Below are 16,216 nucleotides of genomic sequence, written 5' to 3' on the forward strand. Positions count from 1 at the left end.
TTTGTCTGTCTGACAAGCGCCATGTTGATATCAACATCCAAGCTCCCACCTGCTGCAGCTGTGAGACCCTGGGACTTGTAGTTCCCCCCTCCCCAGGGTGACGGGGAGAGCCGCCGGGCGGGGACTACAACTCCCAGTATGCCCCGGCGGCACGCCACGCCGCCGGAGCGCGGTGCGAAGCGCGGAGATCGGACTACAACTCCCGGCATGCCTCGGGAGGGAGAGGCGGGGTTCGGCCATTACTTCATCCTGGGCGGCGGTGGGACTGCAAATCCCATGATGCCCTGGGGCGCGGGGGCCGGGCAGGAAGGTGGGGGGGGCAGGATTGTCCCAGTAAATAGAGCCGGGTGAAGCATGAAGCTGGTGAGTGTGTGGAGATGGAGGGAGGAGGGGGGCTTCAGCCCGCCCCCGGCGGTGAGGGGGGTCTCCCGGAATCGCCCCTGGGCTGTAGCAGCTTCAGCCGCGCCGGGTGTGAGGGGAAACTGAGGCACTGGGGGGGGGAGGCGGCGGCCCTGAGGGGAGCCGGGGGGTGGGAAGGGGCACAGGCCCGGGCGGGCGGCTGGCTCTCCTCAGGTTTTCTGCCGCCGTCTTCCCCCCCCCTCGCCACGACTGGCGGCTGTGCAGGGGCTGGCTGGGTTTGGGGTTGTGGATAGGGTGAAACGTGGGTGGGATTCGGGAGGAGGAGGAGGAGGAAGAGGTGTTTCTTTGCCTTCTTACCGTTGAACACGAGTCTGGCCGCGGAACAGTTGCTGGAGTCGCACCGCACGTGTGGCTGCCCCTGGGTTTCTCTAGGAATATTAGTAAATCCCCGTGGTTCATAATAAAATCATTTTCCGTCGGCGGTACGGCGTTAATACAGGTAATTACTAATAAGGAAATCGGCCTGAAATAGCTTTGTCAGGGGCGCACTATGCTTCTGATGGAGACTTTGGTTCTGATATTACAGTCTTCTAAAGGGAAACTTACCAGAAAATACATTACCTGTATTATTGGTCTCCTCTCTACATCTCCCTTTTCAACTATTTAAGTTTCCTAGAGACCTCGGGATTCAGCCACTACTTTATTTTCCACGAAGAATTTCTCTGTTTCACATAATGTGCTGCAATTCTTTGTCTGGAGGTGAAAACCAAAGCAGGTTTCAAAATACCTGAGTGTAACATTTGATTTGTTTAACCTGAAGTTAACACCGTTGTTAAATGTAAGATTGTGTCTGGGTTTTGAGAGTGAGCATTTTGTCTTGAGGAAGCTTCATAGAAGTGAACTTGGATTCTGGGCTTGTTTTGAGGCATCTGGTAAACCACTATCTGTGGTGTAAGTGTGTAAAATTAATTCGGTAGGCAGGTGGCCGATAAGCTTGATCCCGCATAATCTTACGTATGCGATTAAGTCTCTGTGCGTGGGTGAATACTACCGGTGGGACAAAGTCTGCAAAGCTAAGCACTTCTGGATGTGATTGTAGAGGCTGATACAATGCAGGGGGGCGAAATGCAAGCTGAGAAATCTTTAAATGAAGACCATAGTGGAAATGCAGAATTCTTTTAATGTCTAGACTCTTGCATAAGGGTAGAGGGAGGGAAGGGGTTGGGGTGAGGGGGAAGGAATACAAGCTGTCCGAAATCTGTGTTGTAACATTTTTAGACCCGTGTATAAATTTGGACACTGGGGATCCTAAGACCAGATTCTTCATCTTATATTTGTCTGCACATGTGTCTGAATTTTGGGGTTGTGGGGGGAAGGAGTTGGATGCTATTTCGTCCTCTTTTCTCATGTATATGGGTTGAATTTAGAAGAACAAGGTAAAGGTGACGGACTCCAAACCTGATTCAGAATCCAGTGAAAATGTCAGGCTCCTGCATATTCAAATGTGCTTTGGTCCAGGCAAAACCAGTTGCTAATCTCCCCCTAGGTTGTAAGCTAGCATGTGATATTAATACTGGAAGAATGCACTGCAGTATTTGTTGGCTTCAGTTGGAATTCAAAGCACTGGTTTTAACCTGCAAATTTTTGAATGTTTTGGAGCTGCTAGTGTGAGACATCATCTCTTTTCTCTGTCACATTGCCATCCATGAGATCACCAGAGATGCTCTGAGCTGGCTTGTACTCAGCATGAACCAGATGTCTGCTGAGAACCTGCCTCTATGAGGGCCTTAGCATCTGGAATTAGCCCCTCATCTTGATCTCTTTGTGCCCTGCTCTGTCAAACTTTCATCCAATTTACAAAGCCTACCAAAAAAGTTGGGACCTGAGGTGGGCGTATTTATGTCTTTTGTCTGTTTTGTGGCTTTGTTACATGACCATTTTTTAGCTGGGTGATGAGGCACCTAGTGCGTCAGCTGCACCAGCCTTTAGCCATAAGGGAATAAAGATGGAAGCAAACAAATCTTAGAGAGAAAAAAAGACTTGCATTTTAGTCCAGTGAGGAATATTAGTGACTGGGATCTCTGGATCTGTTTTAAACAGTAGCAGGTATAAACTGGGTGAAAATGATCACATTTGTAGTGTGTATAGAGACGTATATAGTGCAAACACTCATATTCTTGGATTCCTAATCTAAAATTCTAACAGAGGTCCAGGCCCAGAAGTGTCACCTGTGCAAATAGCTGTATAGCATATATGAATTGCCTTTTTTTTTTCAGTCACTTTACTTGAATCTGGTAGAAAGAGTCCATTGACTCCCAGGAATCCTTTTACCACAGCATGACAGCCACAGATATAGATTATTTTAGATGCTTTTAAAGAAGAAAAAAGGAAGATTTTCCAGTTAGCTCGTAGATGTCAGGGTCATGATCCTATTCATGATTTTAAAAAAAGCAAAAAAGTGTTTTGCTGATAAAAGAAGTGATATTTCATTGCCTTTTTTTAATTACCGGTAGTTTAGATGCTACAAAAATAGTTTAGATCTTAATTTTTTTCCTTCATTTCTTTCTATTTACTTGGATTTTAACTTCAGTTGTCAAAGCTCTGGTCTGGTAAGAACTTAATTTCACATGCGTGTCTTACATTTGCGAATAAAACAACTGAATTCCTTACTTGTTTACTCACTTCTTCAGCGGTTTGGCTTTTCACATTTTTTTAAAACTTTGCTAACAGCAGGCAAAATGTAATGTTGCTCCTTAGTAATTAAGGCTTTGTGAATTTAAAACAAAAGTCTGTGTGATATTTTTAATTTAATATTTGGGGCTTAGTAGCTTCTTCATATTTAAATATAATTTAAAACAGGTTTTTGATGAATGTATGTAAATAGGCTCCTTGGGAGTTGTTAATCCAGACAGTTGCAATCCTGTGTTAACATATTGTGAGAAGAGATAGAAAGTGAAATGATTAATCTACCTTCTTTCCGCTTAGTAGAGTGAAGTATAGAAAGCAAGCATAAGGTATAAATGACTGAGTCTGTTTTCAATGTGGTGCATGGCCAACCAATTGATATTTTCATCTTAATTGACCAAAACTTGAATTTAAAAGCTAAAGTTTGACCACCTGAGCATTGCTGTCCTGCCACATGCCCAGGCTTTGGAGATACAAAAACTTGTATTCAAGATGCAAAATCTCTTATTCTTGCAATCCCTGAAGAACCAGGGAATCCCTCGACAAAGAAGAGAAACCCTCATGTGGAGGTGGCCACCCTCTATTCAGACATTTACGTTCCAATCCCGCATTTTAAAGCTGGCATTTTTATTCACTTCTCTTCTTATTCAAAGCTTCAGCTGCTCCTGTGCCTCGTTAAATGTTTGCCACTCTCCACACAAGAGGTGACTGCATCTCAATGATGCTCAAGTGCCCCTGTACATAACCTGCTTACTGGCTCATTAAGCTTGCAAAGCATTTGGGATTTCTCAGTACACAAACCCTTCCATTCAGGTATGGTTGTCCATTCCCTCGTGTTTCCTGTTTGCGTTTAGCAAGATAAAAAGCAGGTGAGAGCATGCCCCAGAGCTGCTGCAAGTGCACATGTACAGCTTCCTCTGCTGATCTGTGCCAAACAGCCACAGAAGGTGTGGGCTGTACCTTGTTTGGTTGTTTAGGCTGGTTTCTTACAGAAATAAAGCCTGGGTTTCCTGCAGGGATTCTCTCCCTCCCTTTCCATCCCAAGTAATTTACAAATTTGCTAGCCAATTTCAGCCCATAGGACTGAGTTTTAAAGAAACTGTTTTTCTGGGATTTTTTGTGAAAAATAGGTGGTTGTTAGAAAAGAGATTCTACATGTCCTAAATTGGAGAGAGGAGCTATGCCATCCTCTCAACCTGTGTGATCAGAAAACCCTTAATACCCTGACATGGGGAAATCTCAATGGACACACACAGCTGAGAGACACAGATTCATAGGAAATCAGGTTTTATTTTGGTGTGCATGAAACTATGTGTTTAAAAATAAGGGAAAAAAAGCAATTTTCAAGGGGGAGTTCACTCTGTTGGTAAAGGTCATGAGTAACTCATTCTTGTATTCTTTCAGTACTGCTTGTCAGGACACCCAACCTTACCATGCAATGTACTCAAGTTCAAATCCACTACCATCATGTTGGATTGCGGACTGGATATGACGTCTACTCTCAATTTCCTCCCATTGCCGCTGGTTCAGAGGTATGTTCTGCGGCCTGTAAGCACTTGGTCTGTGTTTTCTTGGGTTGCAGTTGGAGTGCTCTCTGTGAAATGGTGTATTGGAAGGAGGGAGGGTATGAGTACAAATGAACAGCATCATCTGGTATCATAAATAGACTTTGTTCACTTAAAAATTCTCTTTATCAAAATAACGTCCTTTGGCTCAGTAGACGGAAGACATTTTATGGATTTATTGATTGGTTTTTCTAGATAATTTATTCTAAGCTTCAGTAAAGTATTGCTGCAACTGCTCAGCACAAGTGAGGTCACATATCTGTCATCTTTCTGGCTTCTTCATGCAAGATGAGATAAATGGGTAACTGAGATGGAGTGCGTGGAGCCCAGCAAGTACTGTTTAACCACCATCTTCTTGGGCTTTTCTTCAGAGCACAGACTAATGCAAAGAAAAATAGCACTTAACAGTCCTTGTTAGTTGATTTGATGGCATAATTGTTCCCTTTTAAAAATTAAATAAAGGGCAGTGCAGCTGGGCACAGGAATGGAACAGCAGTGAAACAAAAGTAGAGTCTAGAAGAGAATTCTGAAATGAAGACTCCCCCTTCTATGCCCTGACTACGAAGTCGTTTTTTTCCCAGGTTTTTAGATGAATTTGGATATTCAGTTAGGGTGACTTATGTCTTGCATAAATGGAATCAATTAGAAAAATGAGGGGTTGGAAAGGTGGGAATGAGTAACTCTTGGTGATGGGAAGCAGTAGGAGTTTTCACAAAAGTAATTTAGTAACTTTGATCTATGAGGAAACAAGTGAGGAACATTCTGGGTTCGGGGGAGGCTTGATTAAGAGGGAGAGAATACAACTGGGAGTTTCTTAAGTGGCCTAGTGAGGTTAAAGCAGTTTGTCCAGCAATTCCTGTGATTTGTAATTTTTTGGAGAGGAAAAGAATAGACAAATATATGCATTGTTCGGCAAGAACGTGGCGTTCAAGATCTGCTGTAGAGTAGGCAACAGATGACTTAAGACAGATCAGTGTGATAGCAATTGCATTATGGAATAGGACAAAAATTGACTAACTACAATGTTTAGGGGCAGTAGCAGATTTTGAAGGGATCCAGAAAATTTGGGAAATCCAGGTTCAGACAGAATTGCCTTGCATTTGCTTTTTCCTACCCCCCAAAGAAAAAGGAAATTGAGAGAGGAACAAGTAGCAAAATTAGGTGATTGAACAAAGGCTTAAGAGGTTCTTTAGAACTGCAGGCATCAGCGCTCCCCGGGGATATGCCAGCTTTGTCTGCTGATAGCAGGCCCTGGGAATGAACAGCCAAATTGCAGGTCACAACCTGGAATTCCCCAAGTACCTCCAGAATGTCTGCACTAAAATGACTCAAACTCAATAAGAAAGGATGTCAGATTTGACCCCTGATGGCCCAGTGGAATCGGAGCAAACAGTTGGATTTAAATCCAATCAATCTTGTCAGTAAGGTGATTGAACACCCCTTACAGCAAGGATTGTCCTAAGCACATGGACTTGGGCAAGTAATTGATCTCTTCAGTACTCTACAAAACAGATGTCTTCCAGGGAGTGGTGGAAATGTGTTAGAAACTTGAGGAGGAATGTGGCTGCCACCAAAAAGTCCTTCTCTCTCTATAGTATTCATAGTTGTACCATTATGTGTTAGGTCTACATTACCATGATGTCTTAATAACTCTGAAATTCAAATGTGTATTATCAACATAACAAGGCCAGGTGATAGAGAGATGTCATTATCATCAGTTTCCAGGTGAGACGCTACAAGAAGGACTGACTGCCTGAGGTCTTGCGTTAAGCATGTAGCAGCGCAAGAATTTGAACATAGGTCTGTCATATCTTAGGTTATTACCAGCTGTATGTCCTCTCAGAACCAGACGTGCTGCTTCTTGCAGGTAGGCTGAGATGGACCCATGTGAAATCTTAACCAGAGAGGAGCTATGCTTCTTGCTGTCTTTAAACCAGAGGTCCCCAAAGTATGATCCATGAACCACTTGGGTTCTGCAAGTCTCAGTATGTGGTCTGCAAAGGTGCCCTAATTTTTACCTCTGGAGCGTAAAGGTAGAGTCTTTGCTACGCAGCTAATTCCTGTGTTGTACCTGGCATGGGACCCTCCTTGAGCAAACTTTTTGAGAGCCTGTGCTTTAATCTGTAAGAGAGGAAAGTGCTGTAGTGTTTGTATCATTAAAGGGACTGGACATTTTTTAGAGTTTTTAGCTCTTCAGAAAAGCCCATGAAAAGGTATGTAGATTCCACCTTGTCCTGGAAATGGCAGTCCTTGTTCTCAGCAGCCCATGGAGCATGTGCAAAGTACCTGCAGTTGCCAAACACTTTATGCCAGTTCATGTACTTTAAAGGAGGTTTGTCAACTGGAATTTTCTCCCCTGTACCAAAGTCAAATGCAAAACTGTAAAATGAACATGTGGGAAGCTCTTAACCTTTCCTGTCTAGCCATGACACACTTGCTAACATTATTTATGGGACAGTTCTAGCTATTTTGGATTAATCAATCACTCTATTACAATGTCAAAACTATGTCGGCAGGAACTGTGTTACTTCTTGCCTTCAAGGTAAAGAGTCCTTTCTGTCCTGTGTTGCTTATTCCACTTTCACCCACACACAAGACCTCTCTGCTAATTTTGCCCCTCTTGACAAGACTGTATACTCTTCAGTAGATGCCATGTTTAGTACAAGTCAATAGTGCTCTTTCATCATGAATAAAGCAAACTGCATGCTAGGCTATATTAGAGGGAGTAGGGCAAGCATATCAAGGAAAGTTTATTCTGCTCTGCCTCATGCTGGTGAAACTGCAGATGAATCCAGGTTTGGATTCCCGGCTGAAGAGGGATGCTAAGAAACTGGAAAGGGTATTCAGGGGGCTCCAAGATAGTCATGGGCTCTGGACCCTAACCACACTGAGAGGTTGGGGGAGCTGGGCTTGTTCAGTCTGGCAGAGAGGAGGCTAGAAGGGGAGCTAACAGCCACCTGCATCTGCTTGAAAGGAAGATATAAAGACAACAGAGCCAAACTCTTCTCAGCAGTGGCAGGCAGTATAAGGGGCTAGTGGCCACAGATTGTGTCTTGGGAGGCTCAGGTTGGACATCAGTCTCCCAGTGATGAAGTTTTTCTTAGCGCTTTCACCCACCCCCAGAGAGGCTCTAGAATCTCATGCTGCAGGGAGTTGCAAGACACAGCTGGACAAAGCTGTGGCTGACCTGATCTAGTGCTGGCTTTGAGACATTGGACTATAGACCTCCAGATGTCCCTTCCAACCAAAGTTTCTCTCCTCTCCTCCCTCATCTGTCAAAGTTGTATGTCAGAGTGGTTTGTTATTGCTTTTTCCCTGCTTTTTCCATAGCTGTTCTAGTCTCTCTGCACCAATTCTGCTCAGCTCCCTCAGACTCCAAAATACTGCTCTTAAATTGTGCTTTCGAATGTGTCAGTGGGGAGTACATTTAGCCACCTCATCTTTTCTATCATCAGGCTTCTTCAGACTTACTCTTTATCCTCAAAAGGGGGTTGCACTTCTCTGGCATAGCGTCTTGATGACATATCCTTCTGCTGCTCTCACCTCTTACCTTCTGTCTTCACTCCTTGAGTCTTAGATTTCCCCTTTTTCCTTCCTTGTGACTTTCTGGAGCGCCAGTTAGGATTTGTTCTTTTATATTGATGTTAGTCTGAACACAGCATTCCTCTGAGCCCTTGAATCACTTCCTATTTTCACAATCCTAAATTTGAAAGCCCTTATAGCATATCAGCATGCCTGTCTGTAGAGCTTAGTGCACAACACTTGCAGGTTTCACTGCAAACAGGTTCTCGAGTTCTGTCTCCAAATTGGAGGTTGTTGCAGGTCTTGGTTCCAGGTGGGTTCGACTCTCTTGTTTCCTCACCTTTTTCTTTTTTGGATTTCTGTAGATATGCTTGAATCTGGGCAGACAGTGGTTTTAGAGCTAAGTTGTCAGCTCACACAAAATGTCACTGTGAAGTATGAAGAAGTCTCTCAGTTACGGTAGCAAGAAATGCTGCAGCAATTACTACTGTAAACTCAGGATTACAATGTCCACCTTGAAGTTTCTTTATTAGCATTTTAAAAAATTTAAAAAAGGGGCCTTGCGGTTGCTGAGTGGTACCAGACCTGCCAGCTTAAAACATGCAGTTCACGGCAAAACCTTGACCCGTTGTCCTTCCAACACAGGTAAATGCACTGTACAGCTGTTGGTGTGGGTCTTCAGGGTGAGACCTAAGCATGAAACTGTGGTTTATGTGGATATAAAATTGCAACCTCTGTGTCCATAAATGACTTTGTCCAGAGCATTGGTCTTTCTCTTGCCATCGCTAATGGGAGTATTTGTCTGTTGTCTTCTGTCCCAGCGCAGTTTTACAGTGCTTTTTTTATTGTTTCAGGCATAGAGTTTGTTGCTGCCCTAACTTCTTCTCTTTATACAGCCAGTTTCACCACAGGGCAATGTAAGCAGCACTGAGCCTTTTTGAAGTTCTCACCGTAAATGACTAAAATCAAACTCACTGCATGTGTCGTCCTCTTATTCTTTTTACTTGTAAGTGACATAATCGTGATTTGTAAAAGTTGTTTCAGTGAAACTGTCTGTCTGGTTTATTGAGATTGTTACCTCCCTGAGACAGAAGTGGTGTTCCCTTCCTGTGTGACAGCAAATAGAGAGTCTATGCTTACCGACTGATAATGATATAATTCATATTGCAATAATTTTTTTTCTCTCTTTCTGCAGCCCCAGGCTGTCCAAACTTCCTGGTTGGGTTTTGAAAGATGGAAGCACATTTCTGGACAAGGTACTATACTGATGGTTAGCATTTTCTTGCCATGCAAAAAGCTACCTGACAGGTTAGGAACTTGCACTGCAGGAACAATATTGCCATGCTGACCCATTGCAGAAGTTTCAATGTGTACCCTTACCAGCCATGATGTCCTTGTAGAGCAGAACATTTTGAAACAAAATGCTAATAGCAACTCCAAGGCTTTCAGTCTTCAGACGTAGCCTAGCTTTTTAAAAAATCATCTTAAAATGCAGAAATCATCAGTATGAATATTTTCTTATTTCATGGAGCTCCATAAATAATAGTGCTTTGCCTTCTTAGGGTGCCTTTCATTCAACGGTCTCACTTTTCTGACACTAAAGCTTCATAGCATGCTTATAAATGAGATTGGTATACCCTTTTTTAGGCAGGAGAACTATGAGAAAGTGAATGCTTTGCCCATGGGAGGCCTCTTACAGAGGAAAAGCATGTCTTTGGCCTCTGAAATCAACATGTGTTCTGCTGCTGGACATAGCAGGGAGAATATTATCTCCAGCCTTCTAATTCTAAGACACAGGACTTACTCAGCTACATGAGACACAGAATTCCCCCCCCCCTTTTCATTGCATTAGTTTTGTAGGCAGAATTTATCTGGGGCTTCAACCAAAACTAGGCACTGCAGCGTCCAGCTTGATCTGCCATAGGGGAACAATGAACACAAAAATATGTCAGATGTTAGTAAAATAGGCAGATACATTTCAAATGTGTGCAGCGATAGGTATCAGTAGAGAAAATACTGTTTTAATAGACTGTTCTCTGACTACATGAACATTAAAGGAAAACCGTAATAATAGTTGCTTTTGTAGCGGACTTTGAGGTGGACAAAATGGTTTGATCTGATTTTTACAGGCAAGGGAGCTGAAGATCACAGATTAAAGACCTGATTTTTCTTCTCATTGGAGACAAAAGAAACTGTATAGGCAGCACTTCTGTTAGTAAAATAGTAACAACTCTATTCAGAGCACATGCTAGCTGGCAATTGCAGAGCTGCAGATGCTCAGTGGCAGGAATGGAGTTGCCCAGTTTGAATTCCCTGGAATTTGTTCCTCCTGAACCCCAGCCTGGGTCTCAGAGCTTTGGGCTCTGTTCTGTCCAAAGAACCAATAGGCTGTCGGTATATTTTTATATGTAATGTACTTACATTTCTGTGGCACTGCTGCTGCAGTGTGTGCTCAGGAGAAGTCTTCAAACTCACACAGCGTCAATGGAAATTGTGTTAAAAATTCAAAGGCAGCATCTCTTACCTTCACCTTGACCATTGTAACTGCTTGGAATGGTAAATTCTTTGACCCATGCTGGAAAAAGGCAAGGGAAGGAGTCAAAGGAGGATGTTTTATCATGTCGGGTGGACATTCCTGTTACAGCACTCTCTGGATGACAGTTATAAAACTTAAGTCCTGGAGAGGCATTGAAATTTGCTGCGATCTAGTTTTAATCATTTTGAACTCCCTTGAGATGAGGTTAGGAGACTTCTGCCACTAGATGTAATTGCTCATTCGTTATTAGTTGGCAGGTGCACTGTAATTATTAAGAATTGGATTCAATCTTTAATTCTGTCAGTCTGAAGCTGGCTGAGACCACTCATTTTCGGACAAGCAAGAGAATCATCCATGAGAGAAGGCGGAGGCGGGTGATAGGTAGCCTGTGAGGTGGGTTAGGACTAGAGTTGGGGATATTTTTGTTCCATACATAATCCTGAAGAATGTGACTTTTCATGTGACAAAGATTTCTGATGTCAGCCTTGAAAAAAGAGGAAGAAAATAGAGGACTATAGATCAAGTAGAGATAAATCTAACAAAAAGTGCCACGTGGAGCTTAGATCCCCAAAAGACGTTTCATCAAATGCTGTGAGACAGGGGCTAAAAATCATATTCTGCTCCTAATAAGACAGAAAACGTTTGATGTTATTGGGAACCAAAACTAAATTCCAAACTTGTAAGACAGGGCACTATAAAGGTGCTGTGCACACCTTCCAGGTCAGGAGAGCAGCAGTTCTGAGAAGAGTGGTCTTCATGACCCACTTTTCAGTTCATACTTTACTTCTGATTCTGATAGACAAAGTCAACTTGTATTGTTACAGATTTGCCGGCCAACACATCTGCAGTTGGAAGAGCAGAGAAAACGCAGCTTCATAGGACAGCACGTCCTTCATGACCCCAGCAAAACCAGCCAGCGGTTAGCAGGGTCTCTTTCCTTACCTACCAGAGTGCTGTTTCTGTTCCTCCAAATGAGGATATGATCCCTTGAAGTACCAAGCTGCCTCATCTTGCATGAAACCAATTTCAGCAGATCTGCTTACAGCAAGTTGTATCTAGAAGGGGAATAAACATAATGTAGTGATGGGCTGGAAATTATATGTGGTAAAGAAAAGGTTTTGAAAGTGCAAAATCTGCTGCATTAGAGTGACATTGCATTATATTTTTGTCTTCTCTGTTGATGTGCTTTTCTTACAGGAACTAAAGGAATGCTCTGGCCACGTGTTTGTAGACTCTGTGCCTGAGTTCTGTTTACCAGAGGTAAGTTTGTTCAAAGCCTTACTGAAAAATCTGACTCCATTCAATCATGTGGGAGAAACTTGCTAAATTATTATTATCAGAGTCATGGTAATTTATTAGTACTCAGGAAATAATACTACTAAAACCTCTGTGTTGTTAAGGTCCCTCTAGTATCAATGACACTGGAAAAAGGATGGAAACAGCTCTTTTCAACAGTGGTTTTGGGAGATCTGGAAGGTCTCCTTGAGCAGATCAATATCTCACAGAATAATAAGACTTAACTGTCCCTTTTTATGGGCCTTCCAAAGACAATATGACTGAGCTGGACTCGATTATGACAGGATACATGTGCTGATCTAGATAAGGGCGGTGAGTGAAGACAAGGAAAGCTGCTTGTCTCTAACCACAGATGCATGACCTGCCTAGTGGAGCTCCCCTGGGGAGCCAGCCGTGTGATTAAGCCACTGTTTGATTCTGCTGGGCTGCAGTCAGACGTGCTGTTCTGCTGGCAGCAAATTTAGGTTAAGAAGTTTTGCTGCCTTCTTAGCTATTCATCACTGCCTCTTTGATGGAAGAACTGTACCTTCATATCCACTGACATAACTGCAAGTGCCTGCTTCTCAAGCTGTTTTGTTCAAGAGTACCTGGGTTTAAAAAAAAAGAAAGCAAGACTATTGAAAATGTTTGAATTAACTGGGCTTACTTGACCAATCAGATTAATGGTGTATGTAGGAGAGCTGAAGAAGTGAAAAGCTGAGCAGAGTGGTGGGGGTGAATGATGGGGAATTGTCTGGGAATAGTACCCTCTTTCCTCAGCTGTGTTTGGGCTGTGATAACATCAGTTCTTTCATTTCATGTTGGGATGTTTTTTCTGTCTTTCAAAGACGGAGATGATTGCTTTTGGGCAACGATTTTTTTTTTTCCCTTTCTGCCTGACCTTGTTGACAGGAAGTACAAAACACTCCTGGAAGGTTGTTGTCACATTGCCGTGGTTCTGGCAATAGTGTTTCTGTCTGTTGATTCCATGAAACTCACCTCATGCAGCTTCTGACTCTTGTCATCTCAGTTCTTTGAAGCAAGTTGTTAGCTCTGATACTGGTTTTTGCAAGTGATGTCAACAGATCTGTGTGCAATTGCTTGTTTTCCCCAAATAGAATGGATATAATCCAGTCACACAAACCGCTCCCCCCAAACCTAGTAATTCTGGGTTCTTGTGAGCTTTCTGGTTACTGTCCTGTGGAAGGGAGGGATGTAGGAAGCATCTGTATGCCTAGAAGGTGCCATTATGGCCCAGATCTTGGGAAGGACGGAGTTTACATTCTGGATTCCCTTTGGAATTGAGGCCATGTACAGGAATGATAATCTGCTGGGATTTAGGGTGTTCAGCTAGGTTTTCTAGTTACTTTGTTGGGCTGGAAAATACCCACAGGTGTAGCTCTAAATATGACTGATGGGGAGTTGCAGCTTCATTATACCAATGTCATCACTGAATCTAACTCTGTTTTCCAGCAATCCATGTTACAACTAGAAGACAGCAACCAGCTGCACATGTCACCATTGTAGGGACTTTACAAATGGCTTCTCAAATGCTTTGGTTCCCAAAGTTCCCAGTAGATGCCAAGTCTTCTCTGCGAGGGCTAGGAACAGATTCTCTAGTGATACTCAGCTCGCATCTCTAGCTTCACAGGCTCCCCTGTCTGGAGGATGGTTCACATTTCATGGCCAGCCAAATGCATCAGCAGAGTAGAAATGTTGCTGGTGTTTGGCAGCACAGAAGGAGCTTGTGTGAAAGAGGCTTTGTAGTCTTCTTTGTCTCCTTCCTCTTTTGAAGAAACTTGTCTGCAAAAACAGTTAGTTTGAGAATCACAGTATTGCTTCCAGGAACACCATTGCCAAAGAAAGCCCAGTTTTGAATGTAATCCAGAAGCCGCAAGGTGATAAGAGGCTGTCTCAGCAGCAGAGTACACTTCCCCGTGTCAGAGTGCAGGGTGCAGCTCTCTCTTTGCTTGGCAACCTTCTGGTCTCTCTCACTTCACATTCAGGAAACATTTTTAAACCTCTTCAGTTCATAGGCACTTTTAGTGAGATTGCCACAAGTCCCAGGGAAGATTTTACTTTGTTTTGGTTTTGATACCCTTTTCATCCTATTAGTAAATGCTTCTAGGATGCTGAGACATGGGATGCTTCAGCTTGGAAAGTGGTAGCCTCTGTCCTCCTGATGGCTCGCTGGGCTGGAATTCAGCTTAGGGCTCAGTGACTCCCCATTTGACTCTGTATGATCTGGACAGGGCTGAAAACCAAGCCATGAAGGGCCAGTGTGGTATGTAGGGGCAGGCATCAGCAGACTCTTTGATACCGCCTAGTGAGTGTATTTCTGCCTGGCAAGCTTAGTAAGATAAAAGGGTGCCCTGTCATGAATCTGAGGATGGTGTTTCACCTACTGTACTCAGCTTGGAGATCATGCCTCCCACATCAGCTGTGATCATGGATTGAAACCATGAACGCTTAGCTATGAGTTAAGCAGCTTGTCACCAGAGCACTGTGTCAGCCCTCTGAAAAGCCGAGTGACCTACTTTCTTGCCTTTTTTATTCAAATTGCTGGACCAAGCCTTGTAAGCAGATAATATGTGCTTGATGAGTGTTGAATTCCATTAGCTGCTCTATAATAACTGAGTTAGAGGTCATATATCTTGTAAATTTCTAACTTGACACCATTTGTGTTATAGCATTACCAGTAAATATTTCTAATTAAAATTCCTTTAACAGTGTGTGAAATCTGCTTTCACTCTCTGAACTGCTGTCTTAACCGTCACATCAAAAAAAATTGGACCCACCGTCTGTTTTGTTGTATCCTATGAATGAGCTTAATCTCCTGCTGTACAATGTGAATGATAAAGATGCCAAACATTTCGTTTGGGAAAATATGGGAATTATTTTAAGCATATAAATAAATACAGTCTACATTCATCTCTCTTATTCTCCTGGGGTACAGTACCATGTGCCACATAAAAAATATGAGACATCCTGCAAAATCACTACTGCAGAAGTTTTGGTGTCTGCGCAGTGTTCCTCCCTAAGGAAGCACACCCATCAGTTCTCTGATAAAAGTGTAATCATCATGCCTCTCTTAACAGCAGCCTTTTCATTACAGGAAAGACAGACAAACCCAGGACATGGTTTCCTCTTCAGATTTCAGAAGGGAATAATTCAGGGGGAGTTTTAAATAAGTCTTGTTAATTTAAAGGAAACATTAATCTTTGCCACAGCTGAGACATGCCCCCCCCCCTTTTTTTTTTTTTAATAAATCAGTTACATTCCTGCAATATAAAGTTTTTAAAAAAAACCAAGAAGTTTTTCTGACATTGCTTAAACTGCATGAAAGGGTTACATGTTGCTTATCTCTTTCCTCTGTTTTCAGACTGAGCTGCTTGACCTCTCCACGGTAGATGTAATCTTGATCTCAAACTATCACTGCATGATGGCATTGCCCTATATCACAGAGTACACAGGATTCACTGGAACAGTGTATGCCACTGAGCCCACTGTTCAAATTGGCAGGTAAAAAGCCCCTTAATATTCTCTACTCCTCCTTCATCAATGCTAAGGAAAAGGTGTAAAGGACAATATGGGTAGAGGAGTGGTGTCTAATGTTCCGAAGAGGCTCTTAGGCAGTAGCTGAACGCCAGCCAAGTCCTTAGTGCTGCAAATGTGTTAACTCAATGTTTCCCAACCTCTGGAACCATCTGTCTTCAACATTTACAGCAGGTGCTTTGTGTTGAGTCCAGGCAGTAGATGTGGGATAGTAGATCTTGAGTGGACTGAGACACCTAAAGCAGCAATTACCATATAGCCAACTTCAAACCTTCAAAAACCATGAATCAAAGATCTCTTCTGCTCCTCTCTGCTTCCCTTAAACAAAAGAGGAATCACCAATCTTTTCAACAATAACGGACTTTAAGATTATTGCCTTGTAGTTTTTCAGCATTTGAAATTCATATAATTGTGCTTTCCTCCACACTGTGGAAGGGGATTTAAGCTGGCTTCATCTCAAATGACAGTTGAAATATGTAAGCTCTGAACTCCAAAGAGAAGCCCTAAGAAAAACAGCAGAAACAGCAGAGACTGAAGTAGAAAATGTAAGACCTGACAATGCAGTCAGAAACTTAATACTTGGTCATCAAATTTGGCAGTCTTTTCTTACAAAGTTGTCTGTTGATTGGATAGGTCAATACCAAAGGCTGCGGGTTTGGCCCTCAATGAAGTCTAACTGGACTTGTGCTGTGTGCATCTCTTATGCAGAACAGCTGCC

General features: G+C 42.9%; 1 protein-coding gene across 7 annotated transcripts in view; it reads left to right on the top strand.

Moving 5' to 3' along the window:
- Positions 1 to 299: 299 nt before the first annotated feature.
- The window catches only part of INTS9 (integrator complex subunit 9), a 77,340-nt gene continuing 61,423 nt past the window's right edge, over positions 300 to 16,216 (top strand). For all 7 annotated transcript variants that reach the window (XM_010583147.1, XM_010583150.1, XM_010583149.1 and 4 more), the window contains exons 1-5: positions 300 to 363; positions 4,450 to 4,577; positions 9,328 to 9,388; positions 11,866 to 11,928; positions 15,326 to 15,465. In XM_010583147.1, the coding sequence (XP_010581449.1) occupies positions 355 to 363; positions 4,450 to 4,577; positions 9,328 to 9,388; positions 11,866 to 11,928; positions 15,326 to 15,465 (401 nt within the window). In that variant the 5' untranslated portion in view covers positions 300 to 354. The remainder of the gene's footprint in view (positions 364 to 4,449; positions 4,578 to 9,327; positions 9,389 to 11,865; positions 11,929 to 15,325; positions 15,466 to 16,216) is intronic.

The sequence above is a fragment of the Haliaeetus leucocephalus genome, unplaced genomic scaffold (assembly GCF_000737465.1).
Source record: "Haliaeetus leucocephalus isolate CR32 unplaced genomic scaffold, Haliaeetus_leucocephalus-4.0 Scaffold871, whole genome shotgun sequence".
Lineage (NCBI taxonomy): Eukaryota > Metazoa > Chordata > Aves > Accipitriformes > Accipitridae > Haliaeetus > Haliaeetus leucocephalus.